Source organism: Sinohyriopsis cumingii, chromosome 8 (genome assembly GCF_028554795.1).
Source record: "Sinohyriopsis cumingii isolate HCF-2022 chromosome 8, ASM2855479v2, whole genome shotgun sequence".
NCBI classification, from domain to species: Eukaryota; Metazoa; Mollusca; class Bivalvia; order Unionida; family Unionidae; genus Sinohyriopsis; species Sinohyriopsis cumingii.
In genome coordinates, this window is record NC_142968.1 from 81,809,710 (window position 1) to 81,837,665 (window position 27,956).

General features: G+C 34.6%; 1 protein-coding gene across 2 annotated transcripts; it reads right to left on the bottom strand.

Moving 5' to 3' along the window:
* Positions 1–22,426: 22,426 nt before the first annotated feature.
* On the bottom strand, positions 22,427–27,467 carry LOC149793989 (uncharacterized). 2 transcript variants are annotated; one of them, XM_089966495.1, is made up of 4 exons: positions 27,335–27,467; positions 24,736–24,879; positions 24,000–24,179; positions 22,427–22,574 (listed from the first exon to the last, which is right to left on the bottom strand). In XM_089966495.1, exons 1-3 carry the CDS (start codon positions 27,384–27,386, stop codon positions 24,013–24,015), a joined length of 363 nt encoding a protein of 120 aa, XP_089822621.1. In that variant the 5' UTR covers positions 27,387–27,467; the 3' UTR covers positions 22,427–22,574; positions 24,000–24,012. The 2 variants fall into 2 exon arrangements, with proteins under 2 accessions (XP_089822621.1, XP_089822619.1); XM_089966493.1 differs by having other exon boundaries at positions 22,427–22,570; positions 23,996–24,179.
* Between the last annotated feature and the right edge of the window lie 489 nt (positions 27,468–27,956).

A 27,956-nucleotide genomic window follows, 5' to 3' on the forward strand; every position in this document is an offset into this window, starting at 1 on the left:
ATACCTGAGTCATAATTTAAAACAAAAACCACGTGGTTAATATCAAGACATACAGTTGCAATCAATCATGCAACCAAGTTGGAATAAAATTATGAAATATCAACCAAAACATCCTGCATGGTCTATAAATATAATAAATTAATGATGCTATCAAAGTCAGAGACATTACATTAATCTTATCAAAACCTTCAACGTTACTCATGCCTACTTTAAAACTCTTCTTATTGCTGTGAACAGCTCTTGATCGGGCAAATTGATTTATTTATAATAATCAGTGGAATTACAAAGCGCTCAAGAATATTTAATTCGGACTAAATTATTATTTTGGAATTAGAGTGAATGTTTTTCAGGGATATTTTGAATTATATCAGTGTGATGCATCAAAGGTATTGTGGCACATTACGGGCTACTGGTACACCGTCGCGTCCAGTGCGCAACACCATTGATATTCCTTTGGAATACCGTCTTTATGCATTTAATATAACTGTTAGGACAATTATTTATTTAATTTACTATAATTTCTTTTTAAATTTTCACTTTGATTCTAAGAAAATAGATAATTTCTTGAAATGTTACAAACCCTATTGATTTTCGCTAGAAATCCCATGTGATGCTGAACTTTTAAAGGGAACGGCTTTCGAACGAATTATTTCAGTTTGAATAAAGTCAACATTGATCTACCATTTGAGTACAGTTTGCATTGAACACATTTGAAAACAAGAGTACAATCGTTTCACCATAAATAGCTGGAGATATATGTCATAATAGGCAAAAATGTCATGAGGTCACGAAATCATGGATAGTCATTTCAGGTCGTATTTGACCAGAGTAATTATCTCCTGTATTGTTCTATTATATTTAACCGGTTAGTAGATTTTGATGAAATAGTAGATTAATTTATGTTGTGACTGTCGTTAGTAGTATTAGTAATCGTAGTAGTATTAATAGTAATATTATGGCTTGGCTCTTGTTATACAATTGCTCATTCATTAACAACATTATTTTTCAAGTATATACGTAATTCTAAAGTAAATGTGTAGAAAGTAATATAATGTCACAAACCTATTAACACCCGAACGAAAAAGCTACCTGACATTGAACATGGGCTTATGTAGAACGTGAGAAACGTTTATTACGTATTGCTCAAGGCAACTGTGTGTTTAAACGTTTTTGAATTTCACTTGCCTTGCAATATGTGGTGACTGTCATGGAAGTTAGGTTTGTAAGGATCTAACATGAAAAATGACATAATATGTTGCGATGCTTTCTGCTGCAACATATTTTCTCAACGTCGTAATGGATGTATTGGAATTGATCGCCTCAATGCAATCCACAAATGTATTCATTATTAATCGCTTCTAGTTTAATTCTATGTTAATAGTTCTATGAGATCGACACATTAATGTATATGTCTTACTGAAATATGAAAAAACATCTTGTACAAAACTAATATAAAGTTAAAGTTTACTTATAGTATCTATTTTATAGACAATTTGCAAATAATCTAAACGAATTAGCAATCAGACTAACATTATTTATATGTATTTGATCTTCCTCTGTTTCAATATCTAATTAATTTAGTTGTAGACATTGTAGGTTATGTATATATATGAACATAAGAAATGTAGTTAAATATAAATTCTGTTATAATATCCATCTTCATTGCGTTCCTAAAATGTTTAACTTGTTTGGTGGTATTGCCTGGTTACCTGATGATTTATTTTGTTGACTTGTTATATTTAATTACCTTCTATCTTCCTTCAGGATACGTAATGCTTCAAATCACAACTGCATCATTGTATTACATATGTACTACACACCTTACCGGATATAAAAAAAGCAATGGTATTTTTATATCTGGATTTCCGTGTTGTGCTATTGGGTTTTATTATTTCTGAATGCTTGGAGTGTCATCGTTCATTTACATTTGCTTTAGTTTTGATTTATTTGTATAGGAGCGGATAAGGTAATAAATCACCTCTTAAACACGTCATTTGCTGATAAGAGCTTTACATGTTTTCCTTTATCATCAAGATGTTTTGTATCACTGCAGTTTTATGTGTTGTTGTTGTTGTTGTTTTAGGGTTTAACGCCATTTTTCAGCACAAGACAGGCTATACATGGCGGCCAGTATTAATGGTGGAGGAAGAACCCGGGAAACCCCCGGAAAGAACCACCGACCCACGAGAAGCTACCGGCAAGCTTTCTCACATATCCACATTGGCCGAGCCCGAGACTCGAACCTACGCAGACAGCCACTACAGTTTTAGTATCTCTTTCAATTTCATAATTTTGTTATGTTTATTTGTTTTCTCTAAGTGTTAATACATTTAAAACTTATAATTCTTTAATGTTTCATGCACTTGAGTGTCAACGTGTCATTGACCATATGTTCATATTTAACCCACACTAATAGGAAACTTTTGTTATATATTAGGTGTTTACATAACTTAAATAATAAATGATTAAAATCAGTTAGAAAATAAACATAATTTCGACAAGGTCAAGTTATAATACATAATGAATTACACAGTAAAAACTAAACTTAAATATACTTAACACCTCCCAACATAAATAAATAAAGATGTATGCAATATTAAATCTGAAGATGAAAGAACTGATGCACTCTTAGCTATGGCCATTAACGTATTGAAAGCCTTCTGACAATTTACAGACCAATGAAGCTTCGTTCGCTTCCTTAACAAATTTGTAAGGGGTTCATCAATTATGCGACAATTGGAGCAAACGTTCCGATAGTATTCAGTCGTAAGCAAATATCAAAGCAAATTGGTTTTGTACTAATAGGCACAGGTACTTCAGATAAACCCTTGACCTTAACATCTATAGGTTTATGTGGTCCATGTCCCACATATGTCATATAAGTGTAACATAAGTACGAAATAAACCTCATGTTTGGATAAATGTATTGTTAAAATGTATATCAACGAGTTTGTCAAAGAATGTCCGATTTGTGACTAAGAAATCTTTCCAGGTGTCGTTGCTGATAATGACGCCATCGATGTAAGCATAGCGAATATATATACCAGCTGTGTGTGCGAGTGTATAGGTTTTGTAACGTAACTTAAATACTTTTTCAGTCATATCGCTACGATGTCTGCAGTGTGGCAGTTTATAGTGATGCCTAGCACAGTGGCATCATATCGCAGACATGTAGCATGATATCTCACCCATTCACATTATCCTTACACCAGGCTGACCAGTCCTAAAAATAACCTCTTAATGCTGAGCGCCTAGCAAGGCAGATGTTAGTACCATGTTTGTAAGTTTTTTGTATGACTCGGCCGGGGATCGAACCCACGACCTCCCACATTCGAGGCGGACATACTAACCACTAGGCCACTGGAGCGGCTTAGACCAGATGTAATCGTTTTCCTTGAATGTTGTATTTAACAAGACGAATCTTTCATACCAAACGATATCTCATTATATTAGTAAAGAACCTCCAGAGTCACAAATCCTGAAATTTCCGTTATCCCTTCCGTCAGTTCAATTTGATAGAGTCCTTTCAAAAGGTTCGATTAGGTCATATATTTTGCATTTCTAATTTTATCAATGAGTACATCGATTCTTGACAATTAAAACGAGTATATTTTGGTAATACTATTCACCTTTCTATGGTATGTGCACATATGGAAATTATTATCTAGTATTGATTTGTATATTTAATTTAATTGTGTGTAAGTTATTTTTTAAAATATTGTATTACATGCTGTTGATATGTAACATTGTTTGTTGGACTTGACCTTGTCCGAAACGGAGTTCATTTCTGTTTGAATTTTTTAAAACTTTTTTATTGTATTCATTGTAAACAACTATTACATAGCTAAATTATTCTCCGTATGAATGTGTTTAAATTCAGTATTAGTATTAATACTTTAAGTAAATACGTTTATTTGGGTCAAAGTTTTGGAATGTCCTAAGTTAGTTATACATAGTCCAGGTCAAAATTTAGCAATCATAAGGATACTTCAAGACGGTTATATTCCATTTTAATTTTTAAACAAAAGATAAAATGCTAATTGTGACCTGAGGTCAAGGAGAGAACTTCATTATATTGCAACTGTGAAGGCCTGGTTATTCATGCTTTAAGTTGTAACAAGATCACGTTTTATGTTGTTTCCAGTATTTTGTATTATTTCGGACTGAAATCTTGTTCTTCAATTCAAGTGATTATTTTCTCTGGAAATATACAGATGCTCTCTTAAAATTCTTGGATATTGACATTCACTGGAAATTATATTGTATTCAAACATGGAATTGTATTAATGTGAGTCTTCAATATACATTAACACTATGTAAGCTACAACATACACTTGATCGCCTTCAGCGTTTTGATTACTTCGGGACTTGTACTGAGTTTTATTCAGGACTTTAAATTATTGAGATTTGAGTTGGTAATTCTTGGATCATGTTTAGTTTTAATTCGCAATTCCGAGAGTTTTTTTTCTTCTCGTGTTCACTTTGTAATTTAGGGCAATAAATTGTTTGTTACTTTTTACATAGCTTTATGTCTTTGACTCTATTTAGTTACTTATTTTAAGAGCGTGGACTCGTAACAGAAAATCGTGGTCTTGTAAAGAATGCGAATTTCGTTAAACTATTTAAGAAAACTTAGTTGTTGAAAGTTTGATTCACTTTGTTTTTATAGTTTTATAATATCCAGGTATTAATTCACATTTAAGAATTATTTAGTGAAACCAACAAGCATTTTCTAGCGTCGAATAAAGTGGAGATCTTAATTTCAATTTGAAGAAAGATGAGATGCTTCAAATTACCAGAAATATGATCTTTTTAAGGAAAACGTTTCTTTAACAAAGGAAGAAATACAAGATATTTTTGTCCAATATATAGCGATAAAGAGTGTTGTGGATAAAAGTGCTTTGAATTTGATTAGTAAGTCTATATTACACTCCAAGATAAAAAGTAAAGGAATTAAAATTTAAATACAAGAAGGAATTAGAGTTAATAACTCTTGAGCTTCAGAAAGAGAAAGAGGATAAACAATCGCAAATGCAATTAGATAATGAGGAAAGAGAGAAGATAATGGAATTGTAGAAAGAGGAGAATCAAATTCAATTAGATAAAGAGGAAAGCTAGAGGAAACTGCAATTGGAAAAGGAGGAGAGAGAATCAAATTCAATTAGATAAAGAGGAAAGCTAGAGGAAACTGCAATTGGAAAAGGAGTGAGTGACAAATGCAGTTACAGAAAGAACAAAAACAAGTATAGTTGCATTTTCAGAAAGAAGAGAAACTAAGGCAAATGTAGAGATAAAGAGAAAGGATGAAAGGGAATTACAAAGTTGATAAAATGAGTCAGTGCTGGAGATTGGACCCACTACGTTTGATGTTTTCAGAAATATCAAGGTAGTACCTCATTTTCAGGAAAAATGAGTACATATAGATCAATAATTTTTTTTAGTTTGGAACAATTGCTATTGAAATGGCCGAGAGGTCAGTGGACTTTATTATTGCAATGTATACTTCTGGCAAAGCAAATGATACTTATATTTCACTGTCACAACAACAGAGTGCTGATATATCTTGGAGAGTTTTGAGTTGGTACCCGAGGGTTATCGACAAGGTTTGAGGAAGTCTAGAAAATCGAATTCGTACCGGAAAAGCACGGCAATTTGATAGGTGGTGCTCTTCTAAAAATGTTAATAAAGATTACAAAAATCAGACAACCTATATTAGTTGAAATCAAATCACGAAAATCAGACAACACATATTAGTTGAAATGTTCAGACTCTGACCATATGGAAGTTAAGATTTATAATAATGTGCATAAGGTCGATAATTTTAGAATTGATCAACACTAATAAATTGGACTGCAACTTCGACTAAATTTCCATCAGAAGAAACATTTTCCTTACTGCATACGAAACGAAATGAATGTGATGTTCCATTCCAAAAGATAATGACTCTTGCGTCTTATTGAAACGTTTAATTAATATAATTCGTTTTTCCCCCGACATTAGGATTCAAAACAACCAGTACCAGATTAGAAAGGCGTGTCCATGTGCATTAAAAGCATCCATACATATTATTCGTTCTTTATTTATTTCTATTCCTCGTACTGTCTGCAGTAGTGTCTAAAAATCTCAAATTCGGTGAGAAACGGCAGACTGCATTTGTGTTGGACATATCTCTGGCAGAGTACGGGTTTAAATTCTATTCAAGACAGGATTCGGACCACAAATGGCATTTGTAAGATAGGAACATGAACAATTTGATATTCGAGAACCGAAACGCGATGAGATGGCAACAAACCCATCTTACCCATCTCATTCAGATCCGACTATGGAGCAGACTGAACTCAGCTTCCTAGCTGCCATCAAGGAAATCTATTGGGTGTTGACCATTTCAGAATGACATCCATCCTTCATCCCCTACCAATTAAATAGTCAATGCATCTGTGGATTTTGGGAACAAGGAAGAGATGCCATCATTCTAGCTCCGTTCCCAATTGGCTAAGATTATAAAGATTAATAACTTGCTTTCAGGTCAGATTGGCAATCCAGGCAACTCTAATGCTTTCTTCTTGGAAAGCCAGAGTACAGTAACTTCCTCCTCTCACTGGTATCATATGCACACCAAATCCTTCAGTACAGACCTTGCAGCTCTCAACAAGAATTTGGCAGCTGTCAACGTGCTTGCTCCATTATACTATAAAGTGGATAAGAATGTGTTCGATCCCACGTCCAAGCTGGTTTGGAACATTGTAGTGTCATCGTCTATGTTAAAATTGGCCTCACTAGCAATTTTATACACGCTGAACAGTCCAACTTTAGCCACACCTGGGCATCTCGCATTATTATGGCCAGTGCCTTGGTGGCTTTGGCCAGTTTAGACAGGATTCATGTCTTAGGTCAGTGTTACCTAAACTGCACCATACTCTTGCTTTATGGATGATCCAGTTTGGAATTTGGTCCTCAGATGCTTTTTGGAAAACTAATCAAATAAATTTGTAATCAGGCAGCTCAGGAACTGACCCTCAAACTTGCTGTTCCCCTTACACAAGCATTTGGACCCTCTCAACCCCACTATTGCAAATAGCAAAGGGGTGTGCAATGGCCCCTAGATGGGATTTCTTCAGTCAGTTTTACAGCAATACCAATTCCAGCCCCACGTATATATAGGTTGGTTTTGTTGCCATTCTCTTATGTGAATTCTTTTTGCAGATCAGAAAGACCTTCCATAGTTGTTACTAATTATTCAGGTGCACGAGTATAGTCTTTAACATTTTCGTTTAGATGTTCTGAAATTTCAAAATCAGCTTCTAACGTATAACCGGTATAATTGTCATCCTGGTTGTTTAGCAGGTGTCACTCATCAAATTTAAATTAGCTTTCAGTTTGTTACTTACTTGCATATATGGGATTATTGTCTATTGCTGGGGGTTATTGTTACAGAGTTAAAGTGAAAAGTACTTTGTCTTGGACTTATCGTACACTCCATCATATATAATCTTTGTTTTATCGCCATCATATATTTTATTACTAAGTTTGTATATTTGGTATCATGATACTCTCCCATGAATCCCTCTCCCAGCCATTACAAACATGTCCATAGCTCTGGATTTGCACCTGTAATATCAAACATGTATATTTCGTTTGTCCTGGTGAGATAGTAGAGAATATGATCTACATTTGCAATCGCTTACACACACACATTCATAAATAATTCGAAGATCTCTTACTGCATGAATGTATCCAGCTTTATGTAGTGGTCGTAAAAGTAATCTACTGTCTTAAGGTTAAATGGTGTCATAACATCATGCGCGTACTGATTGATAGTCAACATATGAAACATTTATTTTAAGCAATGCTGGATATAACTTTTCTTTCTTCTTGAAATGATGACTCGTTGATCATATGAAATCTATCAAATTACTCGTAGGAGTTTATGTATAAACATGGGAATCATAATTGGATTTATTCAGTCCATCGCGTCTTTTTACGAACATCTCGTCGTCCAGACTTTTAGTCCGGTTTTGAAAGGCTTACTCACAAATCTGTCAATATCAACAAATCTAAGTGTTCATCTGAGAGTAATTTCCTTGTCAAATTTGCTTTAAAAATAAACCTGTCAACTATGAAGTCCTTCAGAAACAAAATAAATTTATTATTCGACTTTGATATGTTTCTGTCCTCTTTGTCAAGGTCTTATCTGCCAGGATTACTGATGAAAAGACCATATACGGATAAGTAGGGAATGATCAAGAAGACAAACTTGACGAATCTGAAGATAAATTTAAAATTTGCAGGAGCTGACCCGATTCCTTTAGATTTGATTAAATCTTTGTTATTTTTTTTACCAGTTTAGGCTTTTATGGAGAAGAGTTTACATTTAATGTGACAGGCAAACATAGAACCTCATTTTTGTTGAAACCTGGTTGGGATCTGTTACTCGAATTGAGTTATTAGGTCATCGGACATGGCATTTAATACATTATCTAGTTCTTCTTTGTTCGTCATTAATTTAAAAGTAGTTGAATACTGCACTTTTTTTCCATTCTCATTCTAAAAGTCCGACTCTTTTAAAAATTGTCTTTGCAAATTTATTTTTGAAAGCAATCTGCATCATTTAAATAATAAAAGTATATTTTTTATTTCCTGCATTGAGACTTTCTTTGGAAAATAAATACATATAGATTCCGATCATTTCCATCACTAAATTTAGTGTCATTGACTCTTTTCTCCTTAAACGGTATTCTCTTCCATCTTTAGACACGAAGAGAATCTACTTTTGACCGCCATGTTTTCAATTTCTGGTATCAAAACGGTTCTATTCCATTCTGTCTTGCATTTATTTATACACTTTGTACATAACATCCAGCCGTTTCTTCATTTCTTAACTTCGTTAGCTAACTTGTATTCACGACACGGCTTGCAATGCACTTTGAACACGTCACTCAATTCTTTGTCTCGACAGAAATACCAACTATCGCCTACCATCTTGACTGGCATGTTAATATACCCTGAATATATTTACAACTTCCTTCTAATACTAATAATTTATACTTTTCTAGCGAATACAAGTTACAGTAAAGTTTTGTCATTTACCTACAAACAGTAACAGTGAGTGGCATTCTCAAGTTACTGTATGGCAGTTTGTACAGTTTGTATATGTTATTGCAGAGAATTACTAAATACAGATTTGCGTGTAAATATCATTAATCGTTTCATGAGGACAGCCTTGAAAATTATGTTCTGTATTCGCAAAGAATGCATCTTATCTGCTAGGTGTGTTCACTTTTGAATTTTCAGTTAAGTTATTGTGTCAATTGCAAAGTCCAAACAAACGTATCAAAAGCGGCATATGTTTTGATTCATCTTAGTCAGAAACATCAAACCCTGCTATGAAATTCATAATATCACAATTTGCTAAACAAAATTAATGATAAATAATCAAATTTCGCTATGCAAGTAAATTTATCATTACCCCAGACATTGCATGAATGACCAATTATAGTTATTAAACATGCAGATTTGTGCATTTCGTAATGACATACATTAACTTTGATAGAAATTACTTCTGGTAGGTGGGTGCATGTATTGAATACCATTATAATGTTCAAGCAATACAAATGAATCGCCAAACTCAGGCTTACTTGTATAGGCCTTTCCACTTGTGTTAATCTCCGCTTTTATCTTGCATTTTCACCCAATGCATTTCATAACGTTTCCTCTTCAAAATATATGGAACAACTTTCAAGTGTGAAATAATAAGTATTTCATAAAGTCTCTTCTTCAAAATGTATCGAAGAACTTTCAAGTGTGACATAATGTGACATAAGCTTTTATCAAAATTTAGACCCAATATTTGATGTAGAAACTTTCCACTCATGAACAAAGTGAAGCAAACATCTGTGTTTAATTGTTAAAAACAAGGATTTAAGATTGGGCAGCTAATCAGACTAACTGCAGTAGATTTTCTGAGGGTCATTGTGTCAGTATTTCTGTCTGAATTGTGAAAGCCCTATTTAGTTAGCATCCATTTTATTTGTCATAAAATAGTGCCATGTTTATCATTGAACGTCTGGCTCATTAGTTATGTGCTTTGATTTTATTTTTATCTTTTTGTTTTTTAATTACTATTTTTTTAGGTTTTCTTTTCGCATACTCCGTTGTAATGTGTGCATAGTAATACAGGACAGGAGACTCCATTGTAATTTATACATTGTAATACAGGACAGGAGACTCCATTGTAATATATACATAGTAATACAGGCAGAGGTGACGTAAGGAGTACGCGGGGCCTAGGGCCTAACATGACCGCGCGGGTCCAGATTATCGGTATCTCGATTGGTATGCTACTGCAAACACTGATTATGTCTAGACTAGATCAACTATCGCGATTTGCGTGCATTACGTGCGGCCTGTATCAGCGTTTCCAATTTACCGGAGAATATAGCTTGACAGACTCATTAGGACTACCTTAGGCCTAAAGCGCGGAGTCCCCTCAAGAGCGAAGCCTGGAGCGTTCGCCCCACTTGCCACCTCCAAACGCCGTTCCTGAATACAGGACAGGAGACTCTATTGTAATTTATATATAGTAATACAGGACAGGAGACTCCGTTGTAATGTATACTTAGTAATGCAGGACAGGAGACTCTATTGTAATTTATATATAGTAATGCAGTACATGAGACTCTATTGTAATTTATACATAGTAATACAGGATAGGAGACTCTATTGTAATTTATACATAGTAATACAGGACAGGAGACTATATTGTAATTTATACATAGCAAAACAGGACAGGAGACTCTATTGTAATTTATACATAGTAATACAGGATAGAAGACTATATTGTAATTTATACATAGTAATACAGGACAAGAGACTATATTGTAATTTATACATAGCAATACAGGACAGGAGACTATTGTAAGTTATACATAGCAATACAGGACAGGAGACTCCGTTGTAATTTATACTTAGTAATACAGGACAGGAGACTCTATTGTAATTTATATATAGTAATACAGGACAGGAGACTCCATTGCAATTTATACATAGTAATACAGATTGGAAACTATCAGAGTATTGGGGATATTTATTTAATCATAAATCGTCGTCAGTCATTAAAAATTATTAAATAATTGCGTGCTTTTTGGATGAGAGTTGTATTTGTAGGGTCCATAATATTATTACAAACTCAGACTTACAATATATTCTTGTACTTAGCTGGGTATATACTTGACAGCGCTGTTATAGTTTTCCTAAACAGGATGAAGAGCTGCTATCTTACGCAACCATCTGTGTATATTAGCGCAAATATAAATGTGTCAGTTATTAAGGTTAAACATATTTATTATATTTGCAGAGAGTTACCCCATTGACAAATCAAGTAACAAGGTTGGTAAATCCCAAGTGCTTAAGAATGACATGAATTAACAAAAGGACGGATAGACGACAGACCGACAGGCAGAGACAGAGGTATAACTGTATACCCAACAGTTGGAAAAAAGTGGGATGACAAACGCACAAAATAAAAAATATTTCGTTAACGAGTTCGTTTCGCCTAGGTATTGATTACACGGTGAGCAACCGCACCCAGGGTCAGAAGACATTTTAGGGACGTTCCCTACACGACACCAGCGGGCCCCAGATGAACCCCTACCAGCAGGTAATATTCAAATATGTATGTGTATATGTATGAATGCATGTAGATATCTACGTGTTTGCATGGCAGCATGCATATATGAATTAGCGCATAGGCCAAAAAACACTGATCTGCTCCGTTTGAACTTCCAGCTGAATATTCCTGACGCCTGGGATCATCAAATATAATTAAGGGTGTGCTAGTCAAATTTCGTGACTTTTTTCCCATCCTGAATTAGATATATGGCCATTTATGTATGTATGGTTGGGAAGTCAGTCTCATCCCGGATTGAAAAGTTATAATTCGCTTACACCTAGCAATCGTGGCGCAGACTAGTTACTTACGCAGGGGTTTTCATAATTATGTGGCCTTATATCGATAGTTACCTTGTTAGGCAAAACTTGAACATAATACGCAATTTTAATAAACCCAATTTAACAGATTCAATTCTTTATGTGACACTGTTTAGCCACATGGTCGTTAAATCTCACCGCCTACTTTTTTTCGAAGGCAACTGACTTATCATCGGTCTTTCTCCTCCAAAAAAGTTTGAACCGTTGGGGAGACTAAGTGCTTAGACCATCTGCCTCAGATCTGCCAGGTCGAGGAGACACCGGCCGAGTCATACCAAAGACTTATTAAATGGTACTTGCAGCTGCCTCGCTTGGCGCTCAGCATCCAGAAGTTAGTGTTAGGATTGGTCGGCCTGGTATCAGGAAAAGTGACTGGGTGGGACATGATGCCACATGTCTGAAGAATGATGCAGACCTCTTAGCGATATAAATAACACACACATACCAAACTATGTTGACTTCAATATTGATGAAAATGTACGTCATTTCAGCATGTACAATGCGTGCATACTACTGTGCCTTTTCAGCATGTACAATGCATGCATACCTCTGCCTCTTCAGTATGTAAAATGCGTGCATACTACTGTGCCTTTTTCAGCATGTACAATGAGTACATACATCTGTGACTTTTCAGCATGTACAATGCGTGCATAACTCTGTGCCTTTTCAGCATGTACAGGGGCGTATTAACCATTAAGCAGACTAAGCACGTGCTTAGGGCACCAGGGCCAAAAGGGGGCACCACATAGTTGGGAAAAGGGTGAGAAAAAAAAACAAAAAACAAATGAAGATTTGTAAAAACGAATTGATAAAAATATTGCAAATTGATCATAATGTTCTGTTTCTTGATCATGGTGCACCCTAGGGTTATCTTCCCAGGTGTACGTGGAAAGGAGGGGGGCACCAAGATTTGTCAGTGCTTAGGGCACCAGTGGGCCTTAATCTGCCCCTGCATGCATACCTCTGTGCCTTTTCAGCATGTACAATGCATGCATACCTCTGTGCCTTTTCAGCATGCACAATGCGTGCATACTACTGTGCCATTTTCTACAGTGATCAGCAGCCTATTGTGTTCCAATGAATGGTCAAACGGATAGAACATACTTGTCGATTCCTATGTATGTATGTATGTATGTATGTACGTACGTACGTACGTACGTATGTATGTATGTATGTATGCAAATGGATTTTACAAAGTTGTCTTCTAACACCTTTCTCATTTGAACAAGATGCCAACATGTACATACTTGTTAATGTATAATTTCCTTTCAAATTTCGACTATGTTCAGGTCAAGTTTCGTTTGCTGGCTATTCAGTCTGTTTGTTACCTTTTATGTGTTTTGTAATGTTTTTATTGCTTTGCTTGTGTTACTTTGCCGTTTTTTTTTTTTGTTTTGTTTTTTTTTTCTTGCTACTGGGAAGGACTAAATTTCCATAATGATATCAAGCTTTTGAATTTAATGAAATTTCACATATTCATCATGCAACCTTAGCTATCCTAGTTTAGGCTGTCCTATTCATAAATCCTGAACTTTATATCATAACTAAGATAGTCTTATTGATATACTATTAGATATTAGCTATATATCCTAACTGATATAGTCCTAATGATAAACTACTAATTATATCCTGAGAAAGTAATATATGTTTACTATATATCCTAACTGTGACAGTCCTATTAATCTACTATTAACCAAATATCCTGAGACAGCCCTATTGATATAATATTAACTATATATCCTGAGATAGTCCTATTGATATACTATTAACTATATATCCTGAGACACTCCTACTGATGTACTATTAACTATATATCCTAACTGAGACCTATTGATATACTGTTAACTAACTATATATCCTGAGACAGTCCTATTGATGTACTATTAACTATATGTCCTAACTGAGACCTATTGATATACTGTTAACTAACTATATATCCTGAGACAGTCCTATTGATGTACTATTAACTATATATCCTAACTGAGACCTATTGATATACTGTTAACTAACTATATATCCTGAGACAGTCCTATTGATGTACTATTAACTATATGTCCTAACTGAGACCTATTGATATACTATTAACTAAATATCCTGAGACAGTCCTATTGATCTACTATTAACTGTACATCCTAACTGTTATAGTACTATTTATATACTATTAACTATATATATATATATATATGATCAAGGTAATGTTATATGTTGATGGTTGTCTTCATACTTTAATAAACCATCAATATAATATCAAATCTTAAATTATATGCAAACACACGATGTTTGTATTCATTTGTATTCATCCTTTTCAACTGTATGCATCATTTTATATTCTCAGCCGCATATTTATTGTTTGTTTCCTCTTCGTGCAATATATTTTTTCTGGCTCTTAATTATCCATTCCATCGTGCCATAATACCATATGATACAGGGATGATGGTAATGCCTCTTCCATGTCTCTGGGTGTGTGTTACTCATATATGGAAGTAGAGCTTAACAAGGATAACCAACACAGTGAGTTTTATGGTAAACTCAAAGATTTAATGCACTCAAACTGAACAATGGAGAGAACTGAGTTTAATTTTTAGGGTTTGGTGTAAGAAATGTATGGATGTTGCCAGTTTCTGAATGCCCTCCATCCCGATGGACAAATCAGACCTATAAGATCAAGGCATCCATCAGTGTGGATGAGGAAGAGAAGCATGGCTGTTTCTGTCCTTCTGCACTGATCAAAGCTTAAAAAGATTGCAGGCGGATGCCTTCATCTTATAGACATGATCATTACCTGCTGATCTGTGGATCGTCAAAGCAGATCTGAACAATATCCAGGTTAGTTTAGATGATTCCACAGTCCTAATGATGCAACCAGGGTTTATAGTCAAAAATAGGCTGCCATCAGCAGGCAGTTGGAACTTTGTCAAGTGCTTCCTTTCTTCAGTAGATATATCAAGAGAAATGAAAAGATCCTGGCTAAGCCATCAAACATTACTTGAAACACACACAAAATTCATGAAACAAGAAAATCACTCCTTCTCCTGGAGAAGGTTATGCACTCTAAAGCCTCAAAAGATCAAAATTGCCTCATGAAGATTTCAATCTGAGTGATCTCAGTGAGCCTTGCTTTGAAACATAATGTTTCATTCACCAGCCAAGTGGCTGCTGTCCAGATGACCACCAAACAGCTATGGTTGAGCACTTTCTCTGGAATCTACATTAAAATACTGTAAATCACATTGTTTCGAAATACTTCGAACCTCCGCGCAGATGTTAATGTCATAGTTGATTCGTTACTCAACTTCTAACTGGCGTTCGTAAGGGGAGGTAATGGGCAATGGTTTTACTGGGCTTCATTCATGTGACAGGTGAAAAAGCAGTGTTTCGTATTTTGGGAGGTAGTAGAGCTTAGTTCCTGTTTTTTATGTGAGCAGGTTAGTATTCTTTGAAAAATACAATTTAATGAAATATTTGCTGTCTCCACCCATCATTAACAATACATGAATGGCCCATGGATTAAGACCGCCAATGAAAATGTTGAGATATCAAATGAAGAATCTATCTCCTTTTATGTCAGTTTTATATTTGATCTCAAACATTAAATTAATTACACATACGTGTTGTATATTTAATATATTTTTGTTTAGGAAATGGTTGGTATGTTTTTGTGCACAACTTTTTCTTGCAGTTTTTGCAGACATCAGAAATGTATATGCATTCCTAATTCATCTTTTGCCTTACAATTTTAAATCATGGTCATTGGAAAGTATATATCCTAAATGCTTCGATGAATTTTACGTTGCTACTCTGTTAGAAGAAATCTTAATCTACTTACACACTGACTTGAGGAGTCCTTGATCTTCACCCTGACAACAGATCTTTCCTATTGTTACAGAGGAACTGTAATCTGATGAACACTTCGAAATGATAACAACAGCTATTAAGATAAATAAAATAACTGAAAACACAGAATTTACACGGAATGCAAACCATATGCATATCCTTACACAGTAATGGCAGTCTGTGCTAATTGACAGTGCTTGATCACTAGATTTGTTTGTGATACACAACATCGAGCTAGCTGAATTTTGACAGAAATGGGCCTACTGCACACACACACACACACACACACACACATATGTATAAATATATATATATATATATATATATATATATATATATATATATATATATATATATATATATATATATATATATATATATATATTGCAATGTGAATTGAGTTTGATATTCAACCAAAGTGAAGGGGAGGTGACTTAAGCTGATATATTTTTACCGAAGTCAAGGGGAGGGTAGCCATGATAATCACTTTTATAAAATATTGACAAGAAATAGCATAATATGAAAAGGTCAGTTTCTGGTCAAAGCTTGGGAAAGATGTAATTTATATTACATAAAACCATCTGGCTTGGAGCATTGTATTTAACAACTCAAGTATGGCCCATCCATAACAGCAGAAATTAGTTACTTGTCTGCAGATAAAATTAATTAAATTTTTGGCAGAATGAATAAATATGTCACACAATTGTCACGATTCCATGAGTATTAATTTCTTTGTCTCTCTCTCTCTATCTATCTCTCCCTCTCTCTCTCTCTCTCTCTCTCTCTCTCTCTCTCTCTCTCTCTCTCTCACGTTTCTTTGAAGATATTTGGACTTTATTTTCCAGTAAAGATGGAGAAACACCATTCAAGATAGAGATTTCAAACTGGGGGGTGGGGGGTAGAATGTGGCTAGGGTGTTCTGTGGATGCGTATTATAGTTTTAGAATTTTAATCCCGTATTCAGGCAGGGCTTTGCATATGGAAATAATTCTGCAGGAGCTAATTATCACAAGAAAGAATGTAGGAATATACAATTATGCTGAATAATTATGGCTTCTGTTTTTCATATATTTCTAATGAAAATGAACATATTACTTTAATAGTTCTGAAATTGTGTTGAAAATTAAAATTTTGAGAGCTGTTGAATAGACATACTGTTCTTTACAATACAAATTAGATTATGACACATGAACTCACAATTGCTGTAAAGGTTCATATTAAATTTTGTATACATTTTTCGGTCACGTTTATCTTAAAAAATATTTACCATTTAGTATGATAGTGCTTTAAAAACCACGATATCCTAAAACAGTCAAACGTTCCCGTCCAACTTTGCATCATAAGTTTATGTAGATTTCATACTGAGTTCAAACCAACTCAATATAATATAGTTGTTCATTATTGTATCATTTGTTTATACATGTTAGTTTTTATTGCATACCCACATTTGATCCTGACCGCTCCGTTGGCCATGTGGTTAGAGCATCCGCCTGGATGTGGGAGGTCGTGGGTTCGATTCCGGGGCGAGTCATACCAGAGACTTACAAAAATGGTACATATAGCTGCCTCGCTTGGTGTTCAGCATTAAGTGGTTAGTGTTAGGACTGTGGTCAGCCTGGCGTCAGGATAATGTGAATGGGTGGAATATCATGCAACATGTCTGCAGCATGATGCGCCAGTGCTAGACATCGTAGCGATATGACTGAACTATAGTTGAAGCTATGATTAAAAACAAAATCACATCACACATCACATCACATTTGATCCAACACATTTTATGTCGTGACAATCAGTTCCTAGTGCACCCAATGTGATGCCCTGCACCGTCTGCATATCGCTTGCAATCTGCCCACGCAGTCCGTAGTGATTATATTGGAAAGAACGTTCTAATGGGAGCCAGGTTTAGCTGTCTACAAATACAGGTGATACCGGTTATTGAGTTGCTCTAATTAGGCCGACCTAATACATTGATTTACGATGAGTCCTATTTGCAAATATGAAAATATATTCGTTGAACATCATTATATTCTCAAATGATATTTTGAAGAATATTTTCCGCTCTCTAGTCTTGACGGTTCCATGTAACAGTTCCACTAGAGATGCCATTCATCAGTTTAAGGTCTTTAGTTCCTTTGATTTGAAATAGATCATTAAACGTTATGCTGACAGATAATAGTTACTAAAGAAAATGCATCTTCTCATGTTCTCGATCATTAAATTTTTGTTGGAAATAGGTTGAGTATATTTAGATCAATTTATTTCCAATATCGTATTTTTTAGTTGATTGTTTGTCAGATGCCACTTCTCCGCGATGTATCTTACATAAATTATTTTGTGGGAAAACATCGTCAGCTTGAATAATGTCATTGAAGACCTTTTTCTAAATATATAAGTTTTATACTGCTATTTGAGTTGCACCGAGAATAAGTTATGCTTGATAAATAGTCTTTAGGTTTAAACAATACAATTGCACAATGACCATCTATAAAAGGCATTGTTATTTTTTAAAATTTCATTGTTATCAGAATCCTTACCAATGTACGTTATGTTTCAGATTTGTGTCGAATGGTACCGTGACTATTGTCATTTCTAAAGCAGTTATTTAATCACGTGTATAAGCAATATCTTCCCACTAATTTCCCAATAGCCATTTTGAGCATTGAGCTGGTAGTTACTTGAATGTTATCGTCATGAACATAAATCTATAAAGCAACATAATGACTTATAAAATATGGGTGATATTACTTAATACAAAAACGGTAAATATACAAATATATTTTTCTGATGTTGAAACATGCAGTAGCTATTTTATTCTACGTTAGCCACTATTGTTAATAAACACATCGTTATTTATAGAGTTAGGTCAATTACCTATGCTTCATGTGAATATAGTCCTTGTTTAGTAACGGTTCATTATTTGGAGACGTAGAATATACCAAAATGATATGATTTGATTGATGATGGCCTTGATTATAACTTATATTAATCTAACTTATGAAACGTCCATGTAACTTATCTCTATACCGATTCTCTCTCTCTCTCTCTCTCAATTCGTGTAGGACCACAGACGGTTGGTTTCTTGACGGCCTACTTATGTCTATGTCTGATTGATCTGCATTTTCATTTGATTTCCTGTTATAGAGTTCCTGCATTCACGTTGGCATCATTTTATCATTCCGTATCGTCTTGGACAAATCAAAGAGATAGCAAAAATATGTCTGTTTAGTACGAGCACAGCTCGCGGTGGTGTCATACTCAGCGAGACAACTGTATGTTCCTTTCGGTGATCTCTTTGCCATTCATTGACTTCAAAGGGTAAGCTAGAAACATATGGAAGATATTGGACGTCTTAAACCCGTTGTACATGGCGAGAACGTTGTTATCTTTATAACGTAGTCATTATTTCCTAGCAAAGTTTGTTCTAATAATGAATTATGCAATGACTGATTTTCCTGTGCCACACCCTTCGACGGCTTCTTAAATTCTGTCGCTGGCAAAATAATTTTGTCAGAGTGTGTCTTGAAGTAATCTTTGTTTCGAGTCTTCATTTTACCAAAGTAAGTGTTAGCTGCATATATATAAACTAAGTTAAATGCAGTAATTTTGCTTTGCCTTTCATGCAGAGAGTGTTCATGCGTGGAAGTTATTCATGTTTGAAACCAAGTAGATTTGGGCCTGCACTTTCATTTGTATCAATCAGGTCAATTGGATTCCAGTATTAACTTTTTGGTGAAGCCGTGACACCTTACGTTGGTGGTGTACAGCTAGTTGACTTTGAACTACCTATAGCCCTTTTTTAATTATGCCTAACTTGCTTGACAAAGTATGTAGTCTGATCAGATTATCATTCTAGTCACACGGAAGATTCAACTTCTCAATCTGTGGAGCGTCATAGAAGCTGTCTTTGTTGTCAGGGGATGCGTATACATTTGGAACATAGTCGCTGATGAATGAAAGGGCGGCGCCAAAAGATCATCTTGTGCTAGGTATGTTATTACCGGTGTCGCATTCTTCTACACTAATACGTTTCAGACTGTAAAACCTACATCATGTTCCTGGCGTTCGTCAGGACTCTTTTCATGCCAGGATAAGGTTATTGATCCTGTGTCGGGTAGTCTTTTTTAACATAGAGCTGCAATGTCAAAATTTAGCGCATGCATCTTGCAGTAAATTATTTTCTTTTGTTGGTTGCAGAATGCCATTCATTACAAGGTACAAAGTCTTTACGTTACATCTTCCGAGCCAGAAATGTTTGCTTTTCTTTCGATGTGGACACTCTTGCCGTCCATTTGTCGGTAGTCAAATTTTTATTATCGGAGAAACTGACCAAGACAGGTCAGTACACACATCAGTTGACCTCTTTGATGAACGATACACGGCCACTGTCGCAGGCAACTTGTAACAATGTGCGCTACACACATCAATATGAGTATTACCCGTGAGCTGTTGCCTCCCTTAGGCTTAGCGAGAACAACGATGAAGTTTACACTAATTTGTTTACTGCATGTCCTGGGCAAATGTGTGGAGGCCCGTAATTGCCCAGGATTTGTTGCTTCACTTCACCACACAGGCGGCGAAAAGGCAAAGGCACTTGTCGATACGTCTGATGTAACTTTGATTGCATCATTTGCCGGAAAGTGTTTAAAGTGTTCATCAACAACCTTAACATGCGAGTTATTAGTCATAGTTGCAGCACAATCTATTTTGATATCCGTGATTTATTAACCTTAGCCAGCACTTAATGGCTAATGTTCCCGTTCGATATTTATTGATTATATTTCAAATAGACCCAGAAAGGGAAAGTTTTGGACAGGTAAGATGGTTCAACAGTATCAGACACATCATCACAAAAACATTTCAAACTATTGTTCCAGTCGAGGAAAGCACTTCTTAAAGGCATTTGCATTAAATATTTGTCTATCGAAGCACAGTAGAATGAATTTAGCAAAATGATTTTTCATTTTCAATTGCTTAAAACTGGCTAGCGTCTCTTGTGTGCTTAAACAGTTTCTAATAGGTACAATAGATACGGCCTATCAGTAACTAAATATGCTCCAGGATGTATTCTGCATCACCAAAGTTGAAGAAAAAAAAAGCCTTTATGATGGCACGTTAATGTCACAATCTCTGTCCTAACGTCTAGACCTATTGCACATTCAAAGCCATTAAAATGACAGAAAAACTGACTTCGAATGCTCCATAATCAAAACGTTTATATTTGTTTGATGAGATCGAATTTAAGGTGTATAACTAAATTATTTCAATAAGTAGGCCCGTGGTTATTGCCAGCAGAAACCTATTGATTTTGTATTTGAAAGGAAAATATCTTTAAGTTCCATTTACCTCCGCTCAGATATAAAATAGTTTCACCAAAGAAAGAAAAGAGGCAAATCATTTAGTATAATTGATATAAATGTTCACCTAAATAAAATGGCAATTACAAAAACGGACCGTTAGATGCATCGTTCGAGCGATAATTATATTATTACTGTTTGACAGAAAGCAGCTGGAGCCTGAATAATCTCAAGCGAGGAACTTAAACTATACTAGCCTGAAGAGTATCACAAAATATTATATAAATAGATGCTGAAATATATTCTATATACACTAGTCCCTGCATATATGATACGTCTTTTGGAGACTAAACATGGTTAAGACTTAGACCTAAATTAAAGTATAGGGGTGCTCAATGAAAGTTAATTACAATTGATTTTTATCAGTCTTAAATATAAAACAAGGGGCGACTAATGACGTTTATTTAGAAAATTGTTAAAGCTGATAAACATATATGACCACTAAAATACATGTACCTTGACATCTTACAACGGTTAAGTAATCCATCTCCTCTCTGGAGAAAACAAATAGCAGAAGAATGTTGCACGATAAGCTAGAAAAATATGTATTTTTCCAAATTGCATTGTTATATACAAAGCAAGTAATTTACATCTGACATTCGGTACTACAAAATTGCATAGCGTGATGAATATGTTAGAGTAAGCTTATTATGCTCCGCTAATTTAGTTAAGTAAGACCACTGTTGAAAATCGCGAGCCACTGAAGTCGTTTGTCTTGATCAGTGTTGAAAAACAACTAAAATGTTACACAATATTACAAATTGAACTTTATCTAATCAAGAATATGCTTTCGTGGGGACATTGTACAACACTGATGTATTTGTTTTGATTTTATAATGCAGTGAAGACGATAATACAGTTTCCAACACAAATTTTGATTTACTAGCAGCATGCATCTATTGTGACACTAGACTGCTTTTAAACAGAAGCCATTCCTCTTTATTCTCCCTTCGACCTTTCTGGCGTTCTTTTTTAACTAAGAGAACACGACCGATATAAAATTAAAAGAAAATTCTAATGAGGACAGTTGCTAGCAGTCTGCATTGAAAGAATTCTTTTAAAGTTGGTGGCACTTTGTTTTCAACGTCTTAAGCTATTTGAATGTTTACACACTAATACACAATCACCATCGAAACAAAAATATCCAGTGATAACAGACTATTAATATGTGGCAAAGGTCAGTAGTCAGTTATATTTTATTTATAGCAATACAATTTAATTTGGGGAATTAAAAAAAAAAACAAATTATGAAATTCAATTTCTTTAAATATCTTTAATTATAATCACAAGGACAAGCCAAATTTCCTTTCGAAACAAAGATGAGAATCGACGGAAATGGTGATTTTAAACCATTATTTCTTTCTTCTGAAGCCATTCTGTCACGTCAGAAACTTTCACTACCTGCATAAAAAGAACAAACTTTTTGCATAATTTGTAAACGTATATTGCCTGAAGATGAAATTTATATTGTGTTGAATCATGTTTACGTCTGCCACGGTTTGTATGTCTGTAAACCTGAAACATGGCATGTTTTCACTGAAGGTTACAATGAAGATACGTGATAATGTTAGAATTAACGATTGTTACTCAGTGATCAATCAAAATGTATATCAATACAAACAATATTACATTTGGCAGATTGTTTTTTTTTCTTTATTTACTTATTTATTTATTTATTTATTCATTTATTTATTAACTTATGATTTCTTATTAATGGACCTATACTAAACAAGACAAGTAAAATGGGAATGTATTTTACAATGACAATCGTTGTCACCTCTACATTGATGACACGCTTAGTTTGAGCAATACTAGTTGCTTAACGTTGCTTGTGGTACGTTTTACCATGTGAGCTTGCCATTTCGGAAATATACAATTCAGAGATTCGTGTAGTCTTATGAAACACAATGTCCACCGAATCTAAGCAACATCTATAAGAAAAGACATACACACATAGATTTGATAATCCCTTCATGAAGATATCGTATACATTTTGTCAATGCAATAGTTCCACAACTATAAAGTTTGAAACATTCTAGATTCGACCAAGCAATTTCATGAAAATTAGCAATATCGAGAGTAAAACGTAACAAATGCAACGTCTTCTGAAATTTCGATTCTGTCAGGTCACAGGAATATGATCAGCTGAGCGAAGACTCAAAGCAAACAGTAAACTGTTCAAGATGTGTTAAATGGCTGCATATGAATTGCCCAATAGTCTTCATGACCATTTCTACGCGAGTATTTAATGTTTCTGTGACATATCTACTGGCTTTATATGTGACGACGTAGTCGTCTAAAGAACTTTCATCAATGTTAATGGGATTTCTTTGTAATTGATCGAGAACCGATTACTTTGAAATGCTCAGGTATATCTGCCTACCTGATTTTCTTGAGACAATATCTTTTAGTATGCGACTACCTTTCATGTATTTTACAAAGCTTGAAATCATTTTGCATAAATTGCAAGACTGACCATGATAAGAAAGGAAATACGTTTACTTTCAGCTTTCGTATACCTTGATAGCTATGTTCAATATGTATTAACTAAAATAACCGTCTCTTTTGATTTTATTTCCTTATTTTTACCTGTAGACCAAAATTGGTAGCACAATTATTTTCAGTTGCACAATTGCACTGGACCATAAATGCATCTATGGATATGCACAAAATGAGAAACAAACTGTCCGTCAACAGCAACTTCTTACACCGTTTGAATATCTTTGTATACTGCTTTGAATTAACAATTGTCTAAGAACAGTCAATTAAGCGGAGCTATCATTATAACGTAAATTTTAAAAGATAATAGATGAACTTCAGACTTACGCTTTTTGACAAGTCAGTGGTGGAGACAGCATATTCCTATCCTCGTGTGTGTCCTTTCCACAGGATGGCATCTATAATGAGGAGGACATTTCTTTGAGTTCGGTATTTTGCCATCACATCGATACAAACCAAAAGGATTGCCATACTCCAAGGGAAGTCCACGTGGACAATGGTAATCAGCTGAAATAGACAAGTAAGCAAGTAAGTAAGAAATGTGAATCCGTTTAACTTAGCAATGATCCCATATTATATATACCTGTTAATAAAGCTGTATTAGCACCGTAAGTTATGCTGAATGGTGAGTGATATTTAAAGAGAAATGTTATAACGCCTCCAGAGATGTTGGAAAGGTGGAAGGGGCCTTAAGATGACACAAAGAAAAGATCGATGCACGTTTAACTTGTAACTTATTTCCATTAGATATAAGATAAATTATGTAGCGTACTCCGAACAACACATGATGCTATTAAATTCAACCGATCATATCAATCTCCTAAGATACTTTAATTATGTAGCAATCACTAATAATACCGTTTATCATGTCGGACTGCAGCTGCAGCCTCCTAATGATAGCATCGCATCATTACGACAAGCAATTACAACAAATACTAATACAGAAAACAAAATGCATATAGGTGTTCTTATTATTGTTCTTACTGCAATGCAGATTCATAACAAATAGGTACACAAAACAGACTGACAGGCCGAAACGAGGCAATAAAAGATGAATACATACAGATCGCTTTATCTAAACAGCAGTGGCCGGGAAAAGGAACTGGTGGAAAATGTGGAACGCATCTATATCCCTCTGGACATACGAACTGACGTTTCGGGTCACACGGCAAACGGCTTAAACTTCCATCCGGACAAGTTGCATTACCTGCAAACAGAAATCATGGTTTACGGTCAATAAAAAGGACATGTAGTTGCAGATTTAGCAATCACGCTGCACGGAATTGATGAACCATAAACAAAAGCAAATAATACAAATAGTTAGAGAAAAAATTATCTAAATGTAATTTTTGTTTTTATGAAATGTTTCTAAGCCAAATTGCTCGAAACCTAATAACATCATTGCATTATTAACTTACAAAACTAAGCGTCTTGAAGAGGCCTCAGATCTCTCTAAAATATTATTAACGTTTAAATCTATTACCTAACGCAAGAGAAAAATACTATTCACTTAGATGTTTTTTTCTAATGAAACATTTTTGTGTGTTACGATGTCCATTTAATTCAAAAGGACGTTGCTATGAATTTGGGTTTATAACAAACAGTTTACATTATAATTTGGAGAATTTGATGAATTTCAAACGGAATTAATTATGAATGCATAATTGCTCCAATCACAAGGTTCCAAAGCTGAATTTTATGTTTGTGTCAGACTATATTTGAGTTAACAGTTTACAAAATCTACTTTATCCGAATTATCATTTGCACAATTAGAAAAGGTTTAACTAACTTGGTATTGATAGAGATGAATTTGAATAACGAAAGGAAATTTAAAAAATGCACCTACCCAGAACCGATCATTCTACGAGAACAGATTGTTTTTATAAGATATATACATTCCTGTCAAATTATTAATTATCGTTGACTTTGTAAACGCCAAGACAATAGAGCATACAAATGTCTCTAGGTAAAATATGACATCATATGTTTCACAGATAAAAGGGAAGACTCAGTCTGAAGGTACTATTATTAATTCCTAAAAATCAATGAAATACGGATAAAATTACCTTAAGCATAATGAACTGGAGCAACGTAGGACCTTTCTTTGAAACCAAAATAATGCAATCGGGTAAATAAAGTAGGTGGAGTTTACGAACATTGTTTCAGATGGAGACATAAAAGTGGAAAATTATTTTGAAACAAATTAGCACCAAGTCAATGTTTCACTCTATTCCTTTTATTCGGCTTATACTTTTTAATTAGTTTTATACCCATCCTTCTAGTTGCCTCATTACTTATGCTTCATTTATTTGACATCTATTCTTTACATTTAAGAGATACATTTGTTCCATTCGAGAGCTATCATGATATATGAAATGTCTTTCTTTATGTTGTTTTCATGCATTAGGGTACAAGTTCGTAGATTTATGTAGTTGTAAAGCTGTCAAAATACAAACTATAATTCTATGCATAACGTCTTCTAAAGTGCAATGCCGCGTAATGCCTAATCATCATTTTACAAATGTAACACACTTTTTCAGGCAGATTGTATGTATGCCGTCGTGGTATTGATAGTGACGGCAGTAGTAGTAGATGTGGTGATGACAGCGACGATGGTAATTGCAATCATAACGGTGATAATGACGGCCATCGTGGTAGATGTGGTGAAGATTTTGACTTGCTTTAAACATTTTGTATTTACATAAACCATCATGGTAAGTACAATAAATCAAACAAGAGGTATACAGTAGTAAATACTAAGCATTCGCTTATTGTGAGCTCTCTCCCAATTAACACTTCACTTTTATAATCTGGCTGATATGGTTACTGGGTTAATGAACAAATAATATTGAGAGCCATGGAACATGACAATGAGATATAAAAATAAAATCGGACATACAATAACGTTATAATACCCCACAGCAGATGCTTAGAGCAACACATTATACTGTATACACGGAAATAAATAAATGAGAAAGAAGAAAAATGTGTGAAGGTAATAACATTGACGGAGTGGGGTAGATAGAGGACCTTACATTTACCTTGGATTGCATATATTTGTATAATAATCCATTATATACTGGGGATAAAACAGGTTAAAATAAGAAAACGTCGATTTGTATCGTGTATATTTGTACGAAAGTAACTAATACCAAGCTGAACATTACACCTGATAGAAGGTTGCAGTGAATTATGGAACACAAGATTCCGCTGGAAACAGTTTTTCAATCCTAACGATTATAAATTTAATTATTCTATGCAAATGTACGATTCCAAAATTTGTAATTGTAATTCTTCTAAGCAAAGGTACAATTCCAACATTTTTACTTGCAATATGTGTAACACTGATATGACTCAAGATTGGCGATCGAATTTGCTGTGGCTCTGTGTATGTGGCTACGGGCTCCATGCAAGTTAGCGATATCTACAGGATACATGAAAGTTAACGATACCTACCCGACGGACTATATGAAAGTTAGCGACACCTACGAGCTATATGCAAACTTGTAATGCATATAACCAAATCCCAGATAGATATAATTTGCTTCCGCGACTGGCCATATTTTTAGAGTCTATTAACTAGGAGGTAATAACCAAACTTGTACAATTATATGCAATTCACATATTTTTGATGTAACGGTGCATTATAAAAACCTACTTACAGTGTTCCCACAGGCATAGGCCCACGACAAACAAGGCTAAATAGAGCTGCATTTCAGTATCTTCCCGACCGATATTGTTCAGCACACTGCAGATTATTAGTTTCAGGTTTGGCTTTTATACAAATGGATGACGAAAAAGGTCAGTGTGCATGGCATACAAGTAAGGCCTGATTATTTAAACAAAACCACGTGTTTAATTTCAAGACATATTTGCAATCAATCATGCAAAAAAGTGAGACTATACGTGTGAAATATCAATCAAATTTTTATGGTTTGACCCCCATGACATGACGGGTATTTTTCATTTGGCACGTTGCATAGAAAAGTGAATAAATTATAAAATCAAAGTCTACGATTTCATATTACAATTATTGCAGCCTCGTTATTATTCAGTTTAAATACTCAGACTATAAAAGAAAAGTATATGCAGGCTAGAATAAAACAATGTAGTCACACAAACTATTGGCATGTAACAAAAACTATAACTCTTTTTCTAATTAGTTTTAGCCGTGGGCATAAATAAGAATCAGTCAAAATACCTGTCCTTTATAAGCTAAGTTCAAAGCTGATGTAAAAATACCATTGCTGAATCCGAAGGAATTAATTTTTCCATCAAAGATTT

What these genes read in the sequence shown, in the direction of transcription:
- LOC149793989 (XM_089966495.1), bottom strand. Translation starts at nt 27,386, where the DNA reads ATGCAGCTCTATTTAGCCTTGTTTGTCGTGGGCCTATGCCTGTGGGAA. An exon ending in CCTATGCCTGTGGGAACACT is followed by an intron (nt 24,880 to 27,334) that starts GTAAGTAGGTTT and finishes TTCTGTTTGCAG; the next exon opens with GTAATGCAACTTGTCCGGAT. An exon ending in CTGTTTAGATAAAGCGATCT is followed by an intron (nt 24,180 to 24,735) that starts GTATGTATTCAT and finishes TGTCTATTTCAG; the next exon opens with CTGATTACCATTGTCCACGT.